Source organism: Tympanuchus pallidicinctus, unplaced genomic scaffold (genome assembly GCF_026119805.1).
Source record: "Tympanuchus pallidicinctus isolate F22 unplaced genomic scaffold, pur_lepc_1.0 scaffold2, whole genome shotgun sequence".
In the NCBI taxonomy this organism is placed as follows: Eukaryota; Metazoa; Chordata; class Aves; order Galliformes; family Phasianidae; genus Tympanuchus; species Tympanuchus pallidicinctus.
In genome coordinates this window covers 30,464,713-30,489,018 of record NW_026294721.1, presented here as the reverse complement: position 1 = coordinate 30,489,018, position 24,306 = coordinate 30,464,713, and the positions used below count along the sequence as shown (strand labels likewise).

General features: G+C 39.7%; 1 protein-coding gene across 3 annotated transcripts in view; it reads right to left on the bottom strand.

The window, feature by feature from the left end:
* The window catches only part of TSPAN5 (tetraspanin 5), a 79,876-nt gene that overhangs the window by 30,238 nt on the left and 25,332 nt on the right, over positions 1-24,306 (bottom strand). Inside the window, exon 1 of one of the 3 annotated variants that reach the window (XM_052682148.1) lies at positions 16,228-16,257. The exons of the other annotated variants lie outside the window; for them this stretch is intronic. Within the exon in view, the coding sequence (XP_052538108.1) occupies positions 16,228-16,242 (15 nt within the window). The 5' untranslated portion in view covers positions 16,243-16,257. Of the gene's footprint in view, positions 1-16,227; positions 16,258-24,306 lie in introns of those variants that run through there. 3 annotated transcript variants of the gene reach the window in all.

The following is a 24,306-nucleotide window of genomic DNA, read 5'->3' as shown; positions in this document are numbered from 1 at the left end:
TACCAGTGGTCCTTTAGGCATTCTTCACAATAGCAATGCACTGGGATACAAACTGACTAAACAGCAGACCTCTGACAGACTGAGGGACTTTGAAGGCCTCCTGATCACCCCAAGTGCAGGCTTCTCATCCCCAGTATTTAAGTCAAGGCTACAAGGAGATGAAGCAACACGTGCAATAATAAACCTGTGATTGAAGCAGATGCACAAGTATGAAAAGACACCATCTCCTTATGAAGTAACTCCACACTGCAAATAACAGCTTATGCCAGTGGTACATCTATCTAGAAAAGGAGACACATCTCAGCTCTTAAGACAAATAATTTCAGCTAAAAACACCAAGGTAAAGAAGGTATTCTGGCAGAGTTGGCATAAAAACTTGAGCACAGATGTAAAGGAGAATATGTGCAGCATACATCTACTAAAGCAAAGTTCAACACCTCCCTGCCTGCACTGCAATTTGAATCCAAGTTAGCAGAAAAAATAAACATTTTGAGGCACAATAGTGCAGACTTAATGCTACATAGAAAAGACAGCTTAGTATTTTAGAGCCATGACTGAAGTTTTTCCTTATCTGGAAAAACATAACTTAAGTCTTACCCTAAGCAATGATTTCAGTTACACTGGAAGCCCTGCTTTTGTTTAAGAGCAAACATATTTGGAAGTCACTTCCAAACACTGAAGAAATAAATGTAAACAACAAAAATAGAAACTGCAAGGAAAAGCAGCATCAAACAACTTATTCCTATTTCCCAATAATTTCACCTATTGATCTCTTTTCAAAAGAGCTGAACTTGTGTCTTGGCTAATACAGCAGAAGAGTCTGCTTGGTTTCTCTTTCATTTCAGGCATTCCTCTTCCATTTCAGAATACTTCAGAGCAGAAAGCTTCCATCTTCATCCATGTCCTAGTTCAGCCACTAACTACGTAAGAAGTTTTTTAGAGTGTTGTCAAAGGTTTACAGGCTGGTTCAGCCCGGTTCCGTGACCAGCGGGGCAGAGGGATCCGCAGATCCACGTCTCCAGAAAAGGGAAACAGCGGCAACGATCTGAGGTGGAACAAACTAATTTACTAAATATAGCATCAGCAAAAAAATAATGAGAGAAAGAGAGTGTCTGAAAGGTGGTGAGGCCTCACCACAACGCTAAGGTGAGAAGTGCAGTCCAGTTGAGCCGATGAAGAAAAGCAGACTGAGAAGAGCAGATGGAGAAGCGCAGGCGAAGAAGAGAGCATCAGGTGACCTTGCACAGAGTTATATCTCCTCACTGACCGCAAAGCCTCCTGGGGAAATGCAGTTCTTCTCTGATCGGGCACCCGGAACTTGAGCATCAGCAGTCAAACCCCCAGTGCATTACATGATGTTATGGTGTGGAATACCGATAACCAAAATAAAACCGTGACAAGTGTAAATTATTTGCCTTTTCTATTACCTTTATATTTTTAAATATTTTTTCACTTGAACTGAAGCATTTGGAGACAGCATTTGGAGACCTTCAAGTCTGGTCCCACCCTGCAGCACAAACATAGCAGTTCATCTGTGTAAGGCTACAGGGAGAAGGACTGAGAGAAAAGGTTTGCCCAATCAGTGCCAACCTGTCACCATGGCTGCGGAGCCATCAGCAAGAATCCTTCACCAATACTTCACATCCTTCTCTTCCCATAGTGAAGAAAGGTGACCCCAAACAAACTGTGGAGGGCTGAACATATGGAAGGTGCAGATGGAATGGAATTTAACAATCCAAACACAGCATCATATATTTTAGGGATACAAAAATATCTGCTATAAGCTGAAAACTTACTCCCTGGAAAGATGACAGAAAACAGCCTTAGAATTACATGCACCCATCTGCAAGCTGGTAAGGCGATGGGATGTGAAAAAAAGGCAAAATAAGGCCTAATGAAATTGAAAGAAAAAAAAAAAAATCTCAGAAAAAAATTATATATGATTGCTTTCTGTAAGTTTCCTTTAATTCCCTTAACTCTACAAAAGTTTAAAACATCCAGCAACACTAAAAATGTCCAGGATGGCTTCAGTCCCCTGTATGACTACAGGCTGTTCTTTCAAATGTCACATCAGCATTGTACAACAGGACCCTGCCAATGCCAAGTTTGTGCATGCTTTACAACTCCTGTATGAGGCCCCACTATGCTCCATCACTACTCAGTAATGGAATACGGCCCTCAAGATTTTTGGACATGGGCCCATAACACTTAGGATGTAGCTGGATCTACTCACATAAAACTTCAGGTTCATTTACTATAATTTAAAATAAGCAGTGCTAGGAAGACAAGGCATCCCAGTGAGCACACTCTTAATGCAAATACATGAATGCATGCAGAACAACACTTCTACCTCTCTACAGTGCCAGGGTTTTGTTTGTTTTAAAATTAAGCAGCACGTTTTCAAAAGCCTCTCCTGTGATTGTCACATTTACTTCCCCCTTATTTCTCTAATCTCAGCATTCTTATGTTAGCATTCTCCTCTGTTTAGCATTTGACTTTGCATTCAGGTAATAACCAGCCTGAATCTGACCCTTCCAATAGTGGTAGCTCATCCAGCTTGATTCATCACACAAACAACATGTGGAAGGCTTTCTAGGACTGGGCCCATAATTACTGAGTGCTGACACAAAGACACTTCTCTGGACACTCGTTAATTCAAGCCTCCATTCACTCATCTGTTATCAAACCTTTCCTCTTGCTCCAAATGTGCTTCCAGATTCAAGCAGGTTTCCTCTGTGTGTGCCATATCTCTCCATAAAAATTACAGATTAATTCCAAGATACTTGGTACAGCACTGATCCCTATTCACACAGCATCACGAAAGCGGCCCAGTGTCATGTAACCTCAGCCCTGGCACTGATGAGCTCCTCTTCTAGTTACGCTCGTGTGACCTCGCTTGATTTTGGTCACTGCCAAACAGGCAAGGAACAAGAAACTGCAGGGTGGCATGTCAGATCCTTTACCATGATGCACTAAATCAAGCTATTACACTCTTCAGCAGTCAACCTCAGGGCATTAAAAAGGGAGAGATGGGAGCAGTGTGTGTGAGGACAGAGATACCACCAGCAGCTTTTAGCCTTGCCTTTGGCTAATACAGTAATTTGCACTACCACCTCTTGCCTCAGACAGAGCAGAAGGAAAAGCTGTAAATCTGTGTGATATACCCCAAATGAAGGAAAGGGGTTATTTCACTAACCCGTCATTGTAGTCAATATATCTGATGCTTATATAACAATGCAGGACAACAAATCTATTGCATAGCTTTCTACACTGTCAGTGTAGTCTATCGCTGCCTTGTTGAGTGCTCCTACTCTTGCCTCTCCTACACAGCTCCCAGCAAGACTCACATCCCCCACGATGCACTAGAGGAACTCACAAGCCCCATTTTGTTAAGCAAGCCCCTGCACTCCCCCTCCACCACCATGTACGCGCACAAACAAAGAGCTCACAATCAGGCGTGAGGCCGTGCGGAGGCTGGAGCTGTGAAAGAAGCAGCAGAAGGAGAAGGCCCACACTCTACAATGCTTTCAGAGACTAAAAGAGATCGGGTTTCGCAGCTGGCTAAGTGAAGCCTCCGTTCCCAGGAGATACTGCATCCATCAGCAATCCAGAGGTACACAATAACACTAAAGAGGTTGGATTTTCTTTTTTTTTAATTGTGGGCAAAAAGTAGAAAAATTTGGAATCATGAGTCCTCCAGGCAAAACATGTACAATGATAAGGATATACAAACATATTAAACCCTGGCATAATTTTCCAGGCTTACTCTCTTGACTGCAGTGGCAGCTGAGAGCAACTAGAAGCTTTTGAAAATCCTCCCCATCATCACTGCTAACGTCTGCTGTAGCCAGCTTAAAAGAACCAATTTATTAACACAAACATAACTAAAATGAGAAGTGGTAAACCAGTAAGCTTCTCATTATTCAGAGGCCATCCAGGAAGCTAAAAATACTACCGCTACATTTGAAGCCACCTGCTGCATCTCCTTTTTAAAGCTCTTTTCTTCTGAAAGCCAAATTTTCATCAGAACATTTACCACAGTTCCCAGATCTTCTATTCTGTTACCTTAAACAACAAGCAGTCAGATTTGCGGCTTAAAGGGTTTTACCTCCCAGAATAGCTTCCTGCTTTTTTATATTATTTCATAGACTGCATCAGCTTAATTTATGTTAAATGCTTACCTCCTTGGAAAAGTAAGGCATCTTACAGATCACATTTTTCCAGGAAGAAAGAAAACATCACATGCAAGGATCATCCTTTTCACCAGTTTTAAGATTACCTCAGTTCTTGACTCCCAGTAAACGCGAAATAATTTGATCCAGTTTGAGTCATAAGAATATACTTCTACATGCTTATTAAATGCACTGATTTCTCTCTCAGTATAGTTTCACTGATCATTTTAACATACACTTCAACAGAGACACTGGTGCTCTTCCTACTGCTGCCATATGAATCAGCAGTAACTGCAGAGGAAAAAAAATCAAAGACCTCCAACTCCTGGATAGCTTGCTTGCGCTAAGAAAATGTATTTTTTAAGCTCTGCAGGTTTTCCATAAGTCAGGACAGAGAATGCTGGAAGTTTGTACCAAAATAGTGTGACAGCTACGCTGTGGGTCAATCTCACATGACAGAAGCAATACAATTAAGAGCTCAGCTTAAGCTTGGGGATATACTTTCTACTTAATTCACTCTCCCAAATCCTGTCGCCAAGGACTTGCTGAGTACCCAGTCGTTCCCCTATTGCAGAGTTACACAGGAAATACAATAACACAGATGACAAAATAGTCACATATGGACATATACATATATACTAACCATACACGCACTTAAAACTTTGTACAGAACTTCTCTGCTCCTACACAGCCTTATCTGTTAATGTGCAATATCAGTAAATTCAAACACCAGAAAAAGCTCTGGCATGTTTTTGACGTAATGAAATTTTTCATATTGGTCAGAATATTTCTGGACTCTAAAGAAAAAATATAATCAGTAACTTTAAAAAAAAACAAAACAACATACTTCAGACTTCAATTTTTTCCATCCTTCCCATTTCCCTTTTCTTTGAAGTGAGTCTGATTCCTTTCTAATATTTAGACTGTAGTTAAACCCAAATCAGTTTGTTTTCCAATGCTCAGTGAACTTGAAAATTGCCCATCTAAAGAAGTCCCCTTGGAATTACAGTAAACAACTGCTATTCTTAGCACAGCCTCATCACATACAGCATGACAAGTGCATGATAAGCACCCAGGTAAATTCTCTCTAGCAAGATGTCTCATTTCATAACATAACTTAACACACCACCCCACAATTTTAATACAAATAATGAAGATTTGTCATAAGAAATGAAAATCTGTTCTTAAAAGCTGAAGAGATGGTCTGCAGTCAGTGAGAGACTTGCGCAAGAGTCTTGGCCTTTTTCCTCAGGAAATAACGTGCTTCCATTTTCCCACACCTGTGGTAGGACTGCCAACACACAGGCACCCAGGCTGCTGTTCCAGGGCAACATGAGCTGTTTCAAGTCCTCCAAGACAGCTGCCAGTCCCCCAGTGATAGCCTGGATACCCCTCCTTCTCTAAGGTGGTGGTTTTAGTATTCTGCCTTAGCAGTCAATGCCTTCCAGATTTCATATACAGTGCAGTCCTTCTTATAAATCAGATTTTTTTTTTTAAATTGTCTTAGTTATGCCACAATTTCAGCTTACTATTTTTTACCCTAAATTTGCAGATTAGAAATTGCATGCTGTCATGTCATCATACTTGGCAGTTTAACCAGTAGTCCCTCATCCATCCCTCTCACATCGTTATAAAAGGGCACTGAGGAAACACTTCTATATAAATCATCACTATTCACATTGCAGAAATACAGCTATTTTTAATGCCTTTAAATTAACAAGATTACGGCTGTATGTTTTGCACAGGAAAAATTCCTTATGGAAGTAAAATTCTTTCACCCCAAGAGCCTACATCTACAAAAAAAAGAAGTGCCAAAAATGTTTATTCACAAGCAACCTCATAACCTCCATCAGCTCTCCATTTGCACAGCAGTAAAGTTTTGCCAACAGAATGTGAACTCAAAGTCATCAGCATTTTACTCAGGACAAATTATCCCTGGTCCACTTCTGAGGGAGCACTCTTTGAACAAGCTGTGTCAGTGGAAGCAAGCCTATTTGTGCTGTGTGACATTGCCTAGCAATTGCTCAGTTCTGTTCCATGAGAGGAAGGCTGTAACCCGGGCAATAATTAAAAGGGTTCAAGAAACATCTAATTAATTACTAAGGGGAATCTTTCAACTTTGAATTGCTGCTGAGCAAATAAAGTACATCTCTGGATCAAATTACAAAAAAAAAGCATCATTTCAGTACAATTGTATAATGTGGAGTACTTTTGATCCCACAGCGTATCTATAAAAAGGGATTAAGAGCAAGAGGTTGGGCCATTATGGCAAAAAAAAAACCAACAAACAAACAAATTACTGTAATCTGATCTCCTAATATATTTTAGAGATCAGAAAAAAATCTCAAAGGTGTAATTTTTTTTTTTTAACTAAAAGTTACTAAAAGTAACACCTAACACTTATTAAACATTTTGCTATATATCACTGCTGTATTCCATTGCTGAAACCATTAACTCTAACAAGGCCTCTTATAATAGTTTCAGCAATGGTTCTGGTGAAATTGCCATGAAAGAAAAGACAAGGAGTGCTATTTCTAATTGATTTATGCTTGGCTGAATGAAAAACAGAACTAAAAGTAAATCTGTTTCACATTCCCATGTTCCATTTAGCATTTAGAATGCTTTACACAATATTCTAAAGTCTTATTTAATGATATTAATTTGTAACCCTTTTCATTATTAAAATTTTATCCATCTACTAAATCCAGTTAACTGGGGATTAGGCCAAGAAACTGTAAACATATTTCCCTTCAAAATAAGAGTAGCCTGAAAGCTTTAGACAACATGATAGAAAATGAACCTCCACCAATGATTAATTTCTTTTGCTATAAATCCTAGAGCAGAGAATTTAACACAAATGAGCACCATCAGTCCCATCAGGTTTCATTTTCCTTGTTGTGGTGAATTACATCAAGGACCGATGCAGCAGGTTCTTCAGTTTGAGATTCAACTGTTCCCAAACATTTGGATTAACTTTCACTGTATGAAACACAGAGGATGGCAACTGCATAAGGACAAGATGCTGCTGCCGAAAATGCAGGAGAGGTGCTGTAACCAATCGCTGGTCTTTGCACCTGTACAAAGGCTGTGCCCTTCAGTTCTGGGCCATGTATCCCAACCAACTTCAGTCCTGCTTTTCTCCTAATTCAACACTCTCATCCCTTCAGTTGAGAGACAGCAGATGAACAAAAAGCATTTTGTTTTTATTTATAGATGAGGAATTTTTTTTTTTTTTAATATCTAAGACCACCTATACTACCAAGTGTAAACTACTCAGATTTACACATGCAAAGATGCATGCAGTTAAAATTCAACTTTGGTTCGGATCCTATACTGTACCCGTAATAAGCACAACAGTTCACTACCATTAAAAAAAAAACCAAATGCTTAAAAACTACTCCCATACTGTTTAAATCCTTACTATGTCAAAGGAACTTAAAATAACTATGGAAGATGAAATCACCAAAAAGAGGATTACAACATATGGAAACATGCTTGCAAAGTTAAATATTGGCAGCAGTGCAATTCTACAGTTGCTGATATAAAGCTTTGGGTCTCAACTACAAGGCACTGTTTTCTTCACCTTTCACTGACCTTAAAATAAAAACAACTGCAAAAACGTATAAAAGTCTTTTTCTTTTTTAGCAATAGTAACCTGAATCAAGAACTTTTATTTGTATTCCCTAAGGTCATGAACTTTTATTGACACACCAGACCGTTTGCCACGCAGTGTCAATAATCTGCTGATTAAAGGTCTCTATTAAGTCCCACAGACACCAATGACCATGACAGCTTAATGATCCGCTTATTATAACCTGGCGTAAGATCCTTCTATAAATTAACATTTTCTCATTCCAAATTAAGCTTCAAATTTATGAAATTTAGAAACAAGACTAAAAAAATCTGAAGCTGTAGGTTATGCAACTAAAAGAACAGAAATGACAGCATCACCCCAACGAAGTCACCGAGCTGCATGACCTTCAGTGCTCGTGTTGCAAGTTGAATATCAAGAGTGCCTGGGAAGCGGCAGCCGGCAGTGACAGCTGGTGGAGCGGCAGCCAGACGGCGGCTCCAGTGCCTGAGCCCTCTCCATGGTTTTGCCACTGACCTGCAACAAGACCCTCACACAGGTCACGTCCTCACCGCGGCTCACTTTTTCCTACCATCTTTTGTCGGCTAAATAGCCTGAGCCCTTTGCAACAAGGCCGGTCTCAAAGCCTCTGGTCAAGCACAATGCCATCTCTATTGTGTAGGCAAAAAAAAAAAAAAGTAGTTTCTCAGGCTCAGCAAGGGCAAAGTGTTAATGAAACACTGGTTTCTTATTGTTCACTTCGGCAAGACTGGATTGGGGGTTTTACAACAGATTATTGCTGGTTCGCTTCCACTAACACTTTTATTACAGAACATACAAGAAAAAGAAAACAGCATATGAAAAAGCATGTAGCAAAGGGTTCATTATAGCTGCACTGTTAACACTCATTTGTTTTTAGTCTTACAGTATTACAAAGGGGGGGGGGGGGGGGGGGAGGGGAATCCAGCATTTGATAGATTTTGAGACATCAAAAAGACAATACTGAAGGAAGAAGGGAAACAGATGTTGCTGATACAAAGTGGCACTGTTATCGCATGATAAAAAGACAAACCGAAAGACAAAAACAAAAGGCAGGGGCCCATCTTTTCCAGTGGCCTGCCTTAAATGCCACCAGAAAATAAACCTCAGAACAGCCTTATCAACTGCTTACACCTGACAAACCTTCAACAGCATCGGGACACTAAAGACTGTTTTGATATCTTTTAGTCACAGCTGACAGCTATGCTTTAGAAGATGTAATTACCTTGTCTGATAAAGCCAGACGCATCTTTTTTCTTAATAAAAGCCTGAAACTCAAAGGACAGAGAAAAGAAAAGAAAAACAAAGCAAAGCAAAGAACATAGAAGGCGGCAGAGAGGGGGCTCACGTGACTCACACCCCGATTCCTTCTCTGCTTGCCTATCCTAATTAAAGTGCATTTGGGATCAGCACAACGAAGACCACATCAGATCCCCAAAAAGCGACAGCATGAAGCCTGGTGGTCGCAGGTTGCATGGACCTGCCCTTGCCCAAGTAACAAAGTGAAGACTGGACTGAGAACTTACCCTTGAGGTACTGGAACTAAAAATCAGGGAGCTCTGGGTTGGTAGGAGCTGAGAAAACAGACGGGACCCAGGTAAGACAGTGAAAATACACCAGCAACAGCACCGAAACAAAAGAAAGTAAACCCCAAAATTGTGCAGATTTTCTTTCTTCTTCTAATTTCTCTCTCAGGCAATACAAGCTACTTATTATTTTTTCACTTCCAGAATTCTCCATCTGGTTTGCACGTCCACCCAGTTCTCAGAAAATGAGAAATTTTATTATCAAATTGGGCTTGGCACAAAACCTGCTCTGGGACAGCAGTTTTCTTCCACTTCATCTGCACCGCAGGCTGCATTCACTGCATTAGATTATTTAAAACTAAACAAAAAATACCACCACCGTGCACAGAAACTTGTTTTGACATGCCTTTAGGCAGCAACTGGCTCTAATCTGCTTCTCCAGAGACACCAAACAAGCGTTCAATGGCCACGGCACCCTATGAATCAGCTATTCAGTGACACAGTGTTCTGTTCAATACTTTCTGATGCTGCTAGCAAAGAAGATTGCAAGACCAAACTACACAGAGTTTTCCATATCAGCCGCCAACTTGAAGAAGCTACTAACTTTGTGTCATTTTAGCCGAACGTTTGTGCACAGTCCCAATAGCTCAAGAATTTAAAGGACATTTTCAGTTTTGAATATTGATGTAACTTTCAGCTTTCTTTTTGAGGGCTGAGGTTTTTGTTGGTCTGAGTAGATTTTAAATTAAGAAGGAAAAAAAAAAAATCAGACATAGAGAGCAATGAAGTTGCTCTCAATAAATCTGAAATGGCTGCTAACTTCAGAAGCCTAGCGTCTCCTGAAATATTCGTACCTTTTTTAAATCCCTACAGTCCTTCAAGGCATTCTTGGAAAGTCAGTAGTTTAAAAAAGAAAGGGATTTTAACCAAATACAGGTTTTTAGTTTACAGAATACACAAAAATCAAAGCCTATGTTCCTGATGACCAGTTCTATCATGTTTGCCCTACACAAACTTCTGCCAAGTCTTGCTCCACTTGAAAAAACAATAGAACACCTATTTATTCAGATGTTTATCAAATTTTCAAAATCAATAATGGCTCTGAAACAAATCAAGTAATGAGTAATAGCCTCATTTCCTTCCATCTGAGAAGGGCAAATATAACAAGAAAAATAAAGAAATAAAAGATCTGACAGCTATCTTTGTGTTCTTTACAAAATGAAAACCGACAGGTTTATTAGGAGGAGTATTCTTTCCATTTCATGCACCAGGGCAGAAGTTCCATTGTGCACATCAGGTGTGCTTACAAGATACTCATGGCATTTTGATCAAAAAATTTCCCTAAGGTCACAGACACTGCAGCTGTGCAATGCACCGTTGAAACTATTTGGAATAATGTCAACATACGAAATGAAAAGAACTATTCTTATAGCAGTACCCACCCACAAGTTCTCTTGTACCTGTTCTGGGCCCCACTATCTCCAGCAAGACTAGTCTTGAGCATTTTGTAGGAATTTGAATTAACACCCCCTTACAACCAACTTTGTGGAATCCACCAGGACAGCAAAGATGAGGAGGAAGATGCTAGGCCGTGGAGTAATTCACTGGCAAAATGGAAGCCTATGACAGGCAAGTTTCCAGGGACCTGTTCTATGTCCTATTCAACATTTTTGTTAACAGCCAGGATGAAGGAAAAGGGAGTGTTTGTCAAGTTTCCTTATGGCACTTACAACGTGACTTTAAGTTTCTTTTAACAGAGTACAGAAATCTTGGCAGAATTAAATAATCCATTCAGAGCAGACAGCGTACAGGGAGTTACTTTCTAGCAAGAGAAGGCAAGTGCAGGAGCACAGCACTAACAACATCTGGCACATGGCAGTTCCTCAGAAAAGCACCCAACGCAGGATTACACAAATGACTGATCTCTGTTACGACACTCACTGCAAATTCCTGCCCAGATTCCAAAGTCCCATATTTATATGTAGCATTTACACCTTTCTCAGGAGAAGCCCACACTTCCCTTAGCTTTCTTGCTCTAGGAGAGCAGAAGCAAAGCACTTCCACAATTTTAGACACAGTAACAGTATGTTTCTCTGGCAAATCTAACATCATAAAAACACCTCTTCTTTACTGAGAGAATATCATCACACTTTTTGTTTTTGCTGCTGTTAATCTTTGTTTAAACACCTGCGGTAAATTGTAAGCTGAATGAGTCAACAATAAGAGGCTCATACTGGAACCACACTTCTCACAGGAGCTTATAAATGAAGTTAGCCTACCAAACAAAGTAATCCTTACGCTATATTTAGTCCATGTAAGGCTCAGCCAGGTGTTACACCTGGTTTTAGGTACTTGTGCAAAGATATGGATCACTTGGAGCATCTGAGAAAGCAAAGAAATGACTGTTGGCCTAAAAAAAAAAAGAAAAGAAAAAAAAAAAAAAAAGAAAGAAAGAGACAACTTAGGATCTTTATTTAAAAAGATGACAGAGAGAACTGGTAAATACTGCAGAAAGAGGGAATAACCTGTGGTCTGCATTCATGACCCAGACTGCACTAGGCTGCAACTTAAGGAGGTGTTAGATGAGACATCAATGAAAGCTTTCCAACAGAAGGACACTAAAACATCTCATCTTCTATGACGAGCCCCTGCCTGCTGCTCTCTGAAGGGCGGCAGTCTCCTCCCCAGCCTGAATCAGTACGCCCACAGGCCTGGGAGACTGAGGCCAAAAATGCATTGAGCACTTTGGCCTTCCCTGGGTGAGACATAGCTAAGCTACCTCCCTATTCAACAACAGGGACGTGTTTCTAGGAAATTCCTTTTGATTCTGCTAAACTTGTAGAGACCCTTCCTGCCAGCCTTTATGTCCTTAACCAGTTTTCATTTCAGCTGCACTTTAGCTTTCCCTGGTAGCATCCTGGTGCCCAAAGGAGGCTTTGACATACTTTGTCCTTGATTCTGTTTCCTCTGTGCTCTTTTCTTGAGCTTGCCAAATCTCCTTGCTTAGCTAAACATCCCTTCCCTGAAATGCTTTATACCCCTATAGAATAGGATGACTTGTTCCTGACCTCTCAAATAAGCCTTCTTAAAAGACTACAGTCTGACCATAAAGACTGTATTAACTAGATCAACAAAAGATACAGCATCAAATCTTTGCTGTATTTTTCTGAGATCCAAGCTACAGGACGGGGTTAAAAATTCTCCAAAGACAAATACACAAAAAAAGTCTTGTACATAAATTATAACTAAAGTTCCTATAAATCAACTTACAAGCTGTCATTGTAATTATTTTGCCATCTCTCACCCCATCTCCTACGCCTTCAATGAATAGACATTCTTTGCTTTTGAGCTGAAAGCTCATGTGGCAGGAACAAGTTGAATGTATTGAAAGGTTTTTTGACTGAGACAAAACAGTGCAAACTGAAGAAACCAGTGTGAGACCTCCAATTTAGCAGCCTACACTGAGGATAATACTTTACACATCAACACTTTCAGTGTTATTCTTTAAAGGTGGGATTGTTTTCCCTTGCTATGAAAGACTTGATAAATTTTTACCATACGCGAATGATCACTTTGAGAAACCTGATGATCCTACTTTCATCCCCAGGTCGAAAAGGGAGCTAGTTCATCCATCCAAACAGGGCTCTTCTTGGCTGTACGATTGCCTTTGTCCTCAGACTGGGAAAGACAATAGATCCTCTTAAGTACCAAAGGTTTAAAATTGTTAAATAGATTTTCATGGTGTTGAATCACAATCCAACTATGCCCCATGTATAAGCTTTTTCTCATAAACCTTGCTCCTTCCACACAGTACAGTGGTGTGGAATAAAATAAATATTAACAAGCACAGTTTGCCTTGCAGAGATTTTATTTTTCATATACTACTTCTACCAAAAATATATGAACTACAACAACTGGAGAAATCTGAGAGAACACACTCTTGCAAAATACCAGCAACTGTCACATTGATCACCATAATATCAACTTTGTAAACTGTAAACTTCTCCAGGTGTTCCCCAAAAGGGACATTTCTAAGGCACACATAAGACACACAGAGGTTATTGTCAAAGCTTATTTGCAACAGCACTGCTTTATCCCATAATTCCTCTATTGAACATAGTCCCCACTCTCATTAGGAAAAATACAACACAGAAAGACATATTTCAATTACTAGAGGGAAATAAAAGATAACTTGAAAATATGACAGGTGCCTGCTACAGTCACATCTATAAAGGAACATTCAGGACTTTTCTCTCCCCTGAATGAAAGACAATTTTCAAGGAAAAAAAAAACATTCTACAAACTGGTCCAAGAAAGAAGCAAAGCCAAGAATAAGAAACACCACAGAATTTCTGTGGGATAAAGCAGTTCATACATAAATCAAAAACACACATATATAGATACATGCATTATCCTACTACATGTCAGGTTATTTCACCATTAATGAGAATTTGCAAGAAACATCTGAATAGTGTGAATAATAACACTTTTCCAGCCAGGACAGAAAGCTAAAGAATCTTCTAAGGGGAGTAAAGTGCCATCTTCCCAGACTACTGCAGAAAAAATGATAAAGTAAAAACTGATAAAAGTTTATCTGACATTTTGTACGCAAGAAATGCATCTCCATCCACTGATTAATGTCAGTGGGGCTTTTCCTACCTGGGAAGATAAAGACAGGTGTTCTCCAGGTCATGAACACTCAACTCTTTTCAAGTAAGAAGGAGCAATAGCACTTGAAGCCTTATAGCCTTTTCACAGATCTCAGGACTAAAAAACAACAGTCTTCAAAATACAGAGCCACTGACTCATGAGGTTGTTTTACAGACCTTGCGATAATTATGTTTTACTGCTAGCTACTGGTAACATGTTATTCATTAGTCAAGGTTCTCAGTTACTAGTTTTCACAAGCACAGAAAATATTTAAAATTAGTAGCCCGAAGTCTTCTCAATGTTGGGTTAAATTATGGCTGCCGAAAATCAAAGGATAGCAAGACAAGAAAACTCCACAGAACATAGGTTTTAATCTTTCAGTATATATATTAACACTCAATATGAGTCGCTCTGTTTTTATTACATATTTTATTATTATATATTATATCTATTTTTAGTAGATGCAAATGAAAACAAATGAGACAACAGATTGCACTGAGCACTGAAGTCATGGGGCTGCTGAACAGAGAAGCCGAAGCCCATAATGAGACAAACTGTTACTACATGACCAGGAGCTCTGAACCAAGAAGAAACTCTGCCAATCAGCAAGCATTCTGAGAGCTTTATAGATAATCCACCAGTCATTGAAAGCAGTTTTGTTGTCTTACACAGCTAAGCAAAGGCAACACCCTATCACTACCTTGTGAGTTGCTGACAATGTTGATTCAGGATGATTCTGCAGTTGACCATCAGGTTCTATACTGTCAGAGAAAGACCTAGAAATTAGCAAAAAATTCAAATGGATAATATAAAAGAACGTGTTCAAGTGTTAAAGCAAAAACATCCTTGACCTAGAAAAGGTAACGTTTTCATACCCTACCAGTGTCTCAAAAACTTAACATAAGGTTTCTTTCCAGAGCAAGAAATCGACAAGTTTCTTTGATGGATAACCATGAAAGTTATTGCTACAGAGTAATCAACAGCACAGCTGCTTGGAAACTTGCTTGGTATGCAAGAGTTTCTGTTCTGTTTATTTCCTCAATTTGCTTGAGCCAAGAGCTGAATCTGATCTAAGGCTCTTCTGCACACAGAGCAAGGAAACAAACCAGGTTACCAGCCAACCAGCAGAATTCCACGTTGAAACAGCGAGGAATTGAGGAGAATTCTTTCCCCTGAAGTAGGGGAAATTTAAAAGTAGGTAGATTTTGGAAGTAATTTTAACAAATGGATTTTTTTTTTCTTATTAGTAAATTAATTGATCTCAGAAAGGGAAGTGTTCCTTTATTTATTACTGTCAAAATGGTTCAATTCAATAACTTATAAAGGCTAGGGTCCTTGCCTGGATAGACACATCTCTAGCAAGCAGAAGCCTTTGATGAGCTCCCAGCTAACTCTCAAGAGGATTTCTTCAGTGCACCCACTGTTGTAAAACAGCATGAAATGAAGTTACTCTGTTCATAGGGTCACATGACAGACTCTCAAGACAATCTCGTTTTCAGAGAGTAATGTCCTGGCTAACACAAGCTCCTTCTAGTATTTTTTCAGCCCTGAGCTGCTTTTGCTATGTGAAACTTCATGTAACACACGTAAGTAAAATTGTCAGGGGCCTGATTGACTCATCTAACCACTGAGGATAAAGTGTGGAGTCCCAAAGGAACACAGTGCTAGTACTTCTCCAGCTCAGAAACTGTAGTGGCATTTGCTCAAGTACTTCTGCTGCTGTATTTCCTTTAATTACTTCTCCAAGCCCTAATCTGTTTTCATTGGTATAGGTCCATGGCTAGCAAGGAAGCTATCAATGCTTCCTTTGGGGAAAGCCGGGACACAGCTTCACACAAAGAGGCTTTTAAATAAGTAGCGCACTTTACAGACCAATTGGCCAGTACTCAATATATGCTTCTATTTTGGTAAGTATCACTGAGAATACATTAGCAGTATTCTGTTCCTTTCCTCTGGAACATCTCTTTAGTCTGAGTCAGGCCACTTGAAGTGACCTGTATCAGAATTCCTGCCCGAAATGTTACCTTAGCTAGATAAGTAAACATCAGCACAAACGTAACAAAAATTCTTTCTGCTGTTTCCCTCAAAGATCATACCAGTCAAGGCCTGATCCAGGGCTTGTGTCTAGCTGGCCAATTGCTCTTCAGACACATAAAACAGATGGTTCACGAGCTACTGGATACTGAAAGGCTTACTCAGAGAGGAAAGAAAGGATATTTTTATTTAAATACACCCCTGAAGATCCCCAACAAAAGGCAATTGTTCTTACTGGCAGGCATTTCATCTTGATGCTGGATCGGGGCCACTGGTGGTTCAAAGGCTGCTACGTTTCTAACTCAGAATTGGTTGTCCAGTTCATTCCCAATCCTGAAAACTCTTCCAGATATCTGAAATTTCCCAGTCCGCTCAGAAGGCGAGCAAGAGGCAGCCAAGATGACAGCTGAACAAAAGAGGCTAAAATTTTGGATGGAAGCCAGGAGTTCCCAGAAAACAGATCTTCTTTCTGTTTTTCGTTCTTCCAAAGCAGACTACAGGACAATGAGCAGCAAGCAATTTCTTAGGGGAACATGAATCCCTTCAGAAATTTGGAGGAGAAGGAAAAAACAAAACAAAACAAAACAAAACAAAACAAAAACCCAGAATCCTGGAAGATAAAGAAAATAACCCTGAAAGTGTAAGGTAGAAGTGACATTTTCAGGTCTTTTTCGCTTGATTGGGCAAACACATCAGTTGTGTCTTTTGTGGAGGGCAAGGGAAGACTTGAACAAGATCGTGTACAGTAGAAACTTTACTTGAAATGTTTTTTCTTTGCATGATTTCACTTCTAGCAAGGCAAGTGAAAAAAAAAAAAAAAAAGCCAAACTAAAGAACAAATTCAGCCAAGAGTTTATGCGAGGCCAAACTAGATCTCTACCCTATTTGTGAAACAGAGGAAGACTTCAATGACTGGCTACTTATGAGTAATTATCACAACTATTATAAAAAGATTTGTTAAGAGACTTTTGGCTGTTATATAATTATCCTGTGGGTCACCATCTGTCTTTAAGTCTTCATAAAACTAAACATATGTTGTTTTCACCAACTGCTGTAGTAGATTCACATTCTCATCCTGCTTACGTGCTGCAACATGTAAAGTCTATTCATATCACTGGCAATATATTGGAGCCAAATATCAAACTATGCTCTGCGAGCAGGTTGTTTTGAAAGCCAGGCCACTTCCTTGAGTGTTCAGCTCGAAACTCCACAGTGCATAGTGCAGAGACCTTTCACTAACTCAGCATTTGTAGTTTTACACTTTGCTTTGCTGCAGCTTTCCTTTGGCAAAAAAGACACAATCAGGAGCACTGAGGAATAGTTATTCTTAGTTTTCTGTACCTTTCAAATTCTGGAAAAATATAGCTCAGAGTTTTAACTGATCAAAGAGTTCCTACCTATAAGTTCCTGAGTTAGGGTTCCCACTTCATCTCTTTAGGCAAGGTGGTAATTGTGAGAAATCCCAATGCTGCTCAAATGCGTGCACTCCTTAAATTAGCGTTCAAGTGGTGGTACTTGAATTATCACACAAATGCCATCTCCCAGTCCACTTGTAGGTGATAGTACAGGACTGAGACACACAGTTCAGTATATAGCCTCCCCTAAAACAGTATTAAGTTGTCATAAGTTATACTAGCTCCTTACACATGCTTTGCTCTTTTGAGATATAAAGTAAAAATAAGAAATAAAAGAATGCTCGAATGGTGGAACAGCATAAGAAGAGCTGGCTGAACTCTACAGAAGCAGGATCACATACAACACAAAAAATGAAACAAATCTTTACCTACACCTGTGTGTAGTTTTCACTACAAAAGCCCTCAGAAGATCAAAATAACAGCGCTACTGAGAAAGAACAACCCCAACTGTTTTATTTGGTAAAACCAGGCCTTTACTGCAATCTTTTTTTTTTTTTTTTTGAGGGGGGGTTCTTTCCAAAAACATGACTTCGGGACACTTGCTAGAATTTCCTATAGTCATTAGGTCAGCTACACCATGACTAAATGCAGTAGGATGTCCCTCTTGCCAAGTGCTTACAAAAGTAGTAAGAGTCTCACAATCTGCATTTATTCCCATTTTTATAAATTTGCAAAATGACCATTTTTTAAAACAATGGCTGGCAATGAAATATGATGGCTAGATAGAAATTATCTTAATTAAAAATCAAACTTTTGGTTGAGCATGAAACTTGAATTATTAACATATGTTAGAGGCTGATGACAAATCCCTCAAATATCAGCTGCATATAGAAAATTATCTACGTGCCTTTAAACAAAGAGATGCCATACAATGCACCAGATTACATAAATGAGTGGAAAAACAGTTACTTGACTCCACTGTACCCTTTGTGGAAGTATTTTTTAAAAATGTATACAGAGCCACGCATTCTAACAAGCACTGGTGAGAATTATCTTCATGAGCCATCAGCTTCAGGTCTGAGGAATACACAGAATCGTAGGGGTTGGAAGGGACCTCCAGAGATCATCGAGTCCAAGCCCCCTGCCAAAACAGGATCCCTACAGCAGGTCGCACAGGTAGGCATCCAGGCAGGTCTTGAACATCTCCAGAGAAGGAGACTCCACCACCTCCCCGGGTAGCCTGTTCCAGTGCTCCGTCACCCTCACCATAAAGAAGTTCTTGTGCACATTTATATGGAACTTCCTATGCTCCAGAGGGCTTAGTTTGTGTAGCCACATACTTGAATCATGAGTGATAATGAGAGAATGATTTTAAAAGCAACATTCCATTCAGTTGAGAAGGAAAGACACCTCATACGCAGGAACAGCACCCAGCATGCTTTTGTTCTGCAGGAATGAAAGCAGATTACGAGTGTACAACCCAGGGACAAAATAGGAGCCAACTGGTGCTAAACCTGTGCTGGGTGGGCAATCAAGGCTCTCAGGCCACTTGGAGTGATTTCCATCTAACACTAACTCAAAACACTACAGTTTCTGTGACAGGCACCAGATGGCACGAGACCATCCAGTGCTCAACATGCCTTGCGGGCAGCAGTCTGCCATGTCTTGAAGTGAGAAATATGGAGCTGGGTTGCAATGGGAGTTTACCGAGTGGTTACATGCTTTCAAGCTGTGGAGATGCACTCCTTCAAGGCACTGAGTCACCTGGCCCCAAGAGACCTCTTACTCTCTTGATGCTGAGCAGCATGGAAGAACCCAAATGATCTGTATGCTGTTAGGACAACTACTCTATTAAGAGATGCTTCTGACAAACCTCCATTAATTCCTTCTCTCTTCCTGAATCTAAGTCAGCTTGTAATTTTTTTTTTTTTTTTTTTTCTCCAATTTACTACTCCAAGAGTAAAGAGGAACACAGACTAGTGAAAGATTTTTTTTTTCAAATCTCTCGTAGTACCAGCATCTCCATGTTAGAACTCTTCAAAATCTAAAGGCGAAGTAATTGAGGTTTTATTAACAAATTACCAATATACTAAATGCTTGCAGCTCCATCAACAGGGTTGTGGCTGGGAGCTGGTGAGGAGTGAAGTAATAACTGCATATACAGCGCACCCAGCATTACATCTTAACTTACAAAACAGAAATTTAATATACTTTCAGCTCTGTAATCTAAAGAGCTAAGATAACTCCAGTCATGAGAGAGCTGCCCAAAATAAAGCCACAAACCAAAAACCCTACAGACAAAATTATCTGCAAGCAGACATACTATTTTTCAAACACCTCTGCTATTAATGCTAACTTTCCCTGCATTCATTCCTTTCAGAGAATGCATCCTTTCCAAGAGACTTGATGCAACTTCCCCTTTTGCTCTCAACTGAAATAAAACCGATAGCAGTAGACTGAGCTCAGCAACACTCATCTCTGCCTAAGGTTTAATGTGTAACATAAAACCATTTAGAAAGTCTCTCAATTAATGAGCAATCATCAGTGGCAATTGGATGAATTCAGTTTTTTCAGATCACATACCTCATAGGCTTCATTCTCAGGTACAACTACAATGACATACCATGAAGCAAAGCCTCTGGAACAGAAACTGTTTTGGGAGGAGGAGAATTGAAGAAAACCTATTCCACTACCTGCAATTTCCCTTCAACTTTGTAGCTGGTACAAAAGGCATCAGCCTGCAACCTGTAATTCATTCTTGAGGTCACCTTTTACTTGTACCTTGCATTAGATTTCTCAGTTTCAAATGCAGTAATTTCTGCACCACTTCACTGTTTTCCAACCTCTTCATCATACTGCCTCCTACAAAAGGACTTTATTTTCAAAGTACATCCTTATAGGTCACATACACTGCATAAATACCCACTACAGTGCAACAAGGACCATAAAACCAATAGCACATCTCCCTTACACAGTGAACAAAGCAAGGAGTTAGACTAGAACTTCAAATTCACGCTTCATATCACCATACTGCAAGTACTACAGAAAGCCAGCTTTCCAAAATGAGGTATTTCACAAGCACATTGTCACTATCAGGCAACTTTCCTCCAAAGAAATCAGTTGATAAAGTTATGTTGGATAACTAAAATTACTGAATTTATCACTTTATAGTAAGGCTTGTTTATCCAGTGTTAGGCAACCCCGTTGTATGGTTTTTAAGCAAAAACATTAATGCATCTATTACACCCTTTAAAAAGCTCAGTCTTCAGTGCTGATATATGCACTCCAGTTTGATCAATAAGGATTGGAGCACAGCAGCATTTCCAATGCTTGAATAAAATCGTCTCCAGTAAATGAATGTTGGAAAACATTACTTCAGAAACAAATCCATTGTTAGAAAACGTTATTTATCCCTGCTTACTACAGAAGTATTTTGATCAGTGCTTTTCTGTTGATCTTCAAATCACTGTGCTTCCCTACAGATTACTCAAAGAGGGTAGAAAACAATTTCTTTGAAACAGAACCTACAGACAGAACCTGAATCTCAGCTTTTGCAAAGGATTTAGAAGCATTCACCTAAATTTACTATTATGCTGTCATGTGAAGCAGGCTTCACTAATCTCCCACTATAAAGCAACTCCTAGCAGACTCAGAACTACAGCCTCTGAGAGCAAACATGGTAAGGACTCACTCCACTTGGTTAAAGAAACCTATGCCCTACAAAAGCAAGAATAGCAGCCTTCTCACATGCAGGCAGCTGTGCTGCTCTTTTGTCAGAAGAATGAAGTTTCACTACATCACTTCCCAGCCGCGGTGCTTCTTGAGGTCTGCCAAAGACAAGAGCAGCTAAGAGTGGTTTGCAAGAGTGACTGAAGAGTTTTGGAGGTAAAAGTACACCTAATGAGATCCGTGTGAACTCAGACCTGAAGATGGTGGATAAACTAGCAAGAAAACCTTTGCAACATCAACAACAAAATGCATCTGCTTCTTCAAGAACACAGGGTTGTGTGTCATGAAACATCCTTGTGGGATAAGTACATTGTTAAGGACAGGGTAGGAACACAGCATGCGAGGCTGATCAAGGAAACGCTGAAAGGCAGCGACTTAAAAATCAGCACAACCAACAACCATCCTATGCTTGAACTACAGGCAGAAGAGAAAGGTTATATACCATCATCAACAGGTTTGGGTGTCACCACCCTATTCAAAGAGCTAATAAAAGGGAGTTGTGTACCAGGTATACAGAATCTCTCTTGGCAACATTCATGCATTTATTTTCCATGCTACAAACTTCATTAGAACAGTCAACAAGGTGAAAACGTCAGTGCTACTGACAAGCCACCGTTAACCTCATAAGTCACCACATTGCTATGCTTAATTGTCAAGAATTGTTCCTGCTGAACATTGCATGGATGCACCTACATCTCCAAGCCCATCTCCTGTTTGCTTCTCTCAGGGTACGTGAATACAGGGTAGGTTATTCTCTACTGTTATATCTTTTTTTTTTTTCCTATTAAAAACCTATAATTCATCATGAATACGTGTCAATAATGCCATCTACACTTCAGTACATTCAAAGCACTACTTCCCAGTACTGATGCTAAATACAAACAGGGCAGGAACGTGTTCCCTATCTCTGCATCAGTCTCCCCATTCAGTATATACACGCTGATCACTGTGCATATGTGCACTGTGCAAAGCAAAAGAAAGAAGAATCAAGTTAGTAATGTAATAAAAAAAAAAAAATCATGTCAAAATAACCCAAACCACATATGGTGCCCTGCAGGTCACTCAACTCCCCTCCCCTTTTTTTTTTTTTTTTTTCCCCCTAGGATCCAATGTAAAAATGCAGGTCAAGCCTAAAAATGCAGGTCACATCCGACAAAGCTCAAAGCAGGTTGCAAAATGATGCTGAAGTACAGAGGTTTACATGGCATGAAGAACTGCTGATCTACTAAGATGAAGCAGACAACAAAATGAAAGCTCAGTGTATAATTACACTAATACATGGCAATTTACTTGAGAGGAAGAAGGATTAAGTAGTCCTGCAGCAAGCAACTTGTATTAAACGGAAGAGAAAAAACAATTGAGGATGAGCAGGAACTACAGTTTAGGTAGATGAAAGGTAAATGAAGCAAAGTAAATTTAATACTGACATTAAAAACCACACTCTTCCATAAACTTGTCAATTATCCATCAACTATCACATCTGCATGCAAAAGCAGCCTTCTGAAGTTTTTAGCATTTCAAATTCATTGCACCATTGCATTTAGCTTGCAAGCAGAACCCTGATGACAACACAGAGCAGTGCCACTGTGTTTCTCCCAGATTGGTCCTGATTCTCCTTCCAAAGATTACATGGGGCACACACTGGTGTGCTTCCTGCTCAGGACTTGCCTGTGCTTACGTAAAGAATTTTTCACTGGAGTAGATCTTAAGCCTCAGATCTTCCCTCCATTGCTCATTCCTGCCCCACCCAGGGACAGAGGCTGTTTCTTCCTCAAGGCGCTAGCACATCTCTATTCTCTAAACTGGAACTGTGAATTATGTTTTGCTGTTGTTGTTTTTTAAGGAAATTGAACACATATAAGCAAAAAAAAAAAAAAAAAAACAGCTTTAAGTATCTGTTTGCAGCCTATGTCATTTCACCATTTCAGCTTAGAGGGCTGTCAAACATTTATGTCAGTACAATTAACAGTGTCTCCTACCAGCAGATGCTGGATGAGCACAGCAAAGACAGGGATAAAAATTTCTACCAGATCTACCACCAAGACAGCCAGTCACTTCATATTACACCCAGCTGATGCTGCAATTATTCTAGAACTGAAAGAGGCTTCTCAAAACAGCCTAAGAATTATTAAAAGGAGCAGGATTTTTCTGTTTTACTCTTCAAAGAGTTACAGACTCTAATTCAGGGATCTCCTGGAAGCACCACAAAACACAGTATTACTGCATGGAGATTAGCAACTAAAGAGCTGTAATAACCAAGTATTTCAAAATAAAGCACCAGCCATCATTCACACCTCATTTCTTTCTTGCATATCTCTTCTACAGGGACTAGAATATACTTGACGATGATCCAGATGCACACGCAGCACTTAGTGTAACTAAAGTTTTGATGAACAGACCACAGTCATCAGTGGTGAGGAAAACAGAGTCAGCACACTTGGGAAGAGTCCTTCTTTTTTGCTTCTCAGATCACCACAATATCTATGCCAAAGGGAATCCCAGCAAGGAAGGTAATCTCTAGCATGCACTGTCACATCCAATTCACTCCATGCTATTAGAACCCACTAACACCACAGCTGCTACAACACCCTTTCCTACATTTCCAAGAGTGCAGCTCACTTCTCCACACTCCCTAGGAATACAGAACATGAAGACAACTCACAGAAACAGCCCGCAGAAGTTAATTTTGCTTTCCCTTATAAAGCTGCAGTAAGTAACAAAGGGAATGGGAAGCAAACAGAAAACATGCTGTGATAATACCAACAGAGTGGAATGACATTTGGACTGGATCTGCACTTTATGTGCAGATCTGTTCCTTTCTACCCAGAGACATGGAGCAGATCTTCTAAGTGGAATTTCTTTAAAATAGAAAAAAAAAAAAAAAAAGTATTTGAATAGTTTCCTACACTCACACTATTGAGCATATGATGAAAGGCATACTGAAACTAGATTCAGTTGTAATTTTTATACAAGTGTGAAGTATGCATCAGAGTTTTAGACAGCACTGTGGAACAGCTAACATGAAGAACATACAAAGCAACAACTCCTCTGCGAGTTTGGCTTTCATTAGAAGAATTGATTCAAATAACAACAACCAGATGCTCTGATCATGTAATGAACTCTTAAGACCTTTCCATGCATATTTTCTATTGTTGCACAGATCTCATCCAAAGTGCCACATTTGGTTGTTCCACAGAACAGAGCTAGTGCTCTATATTCACATACACAAT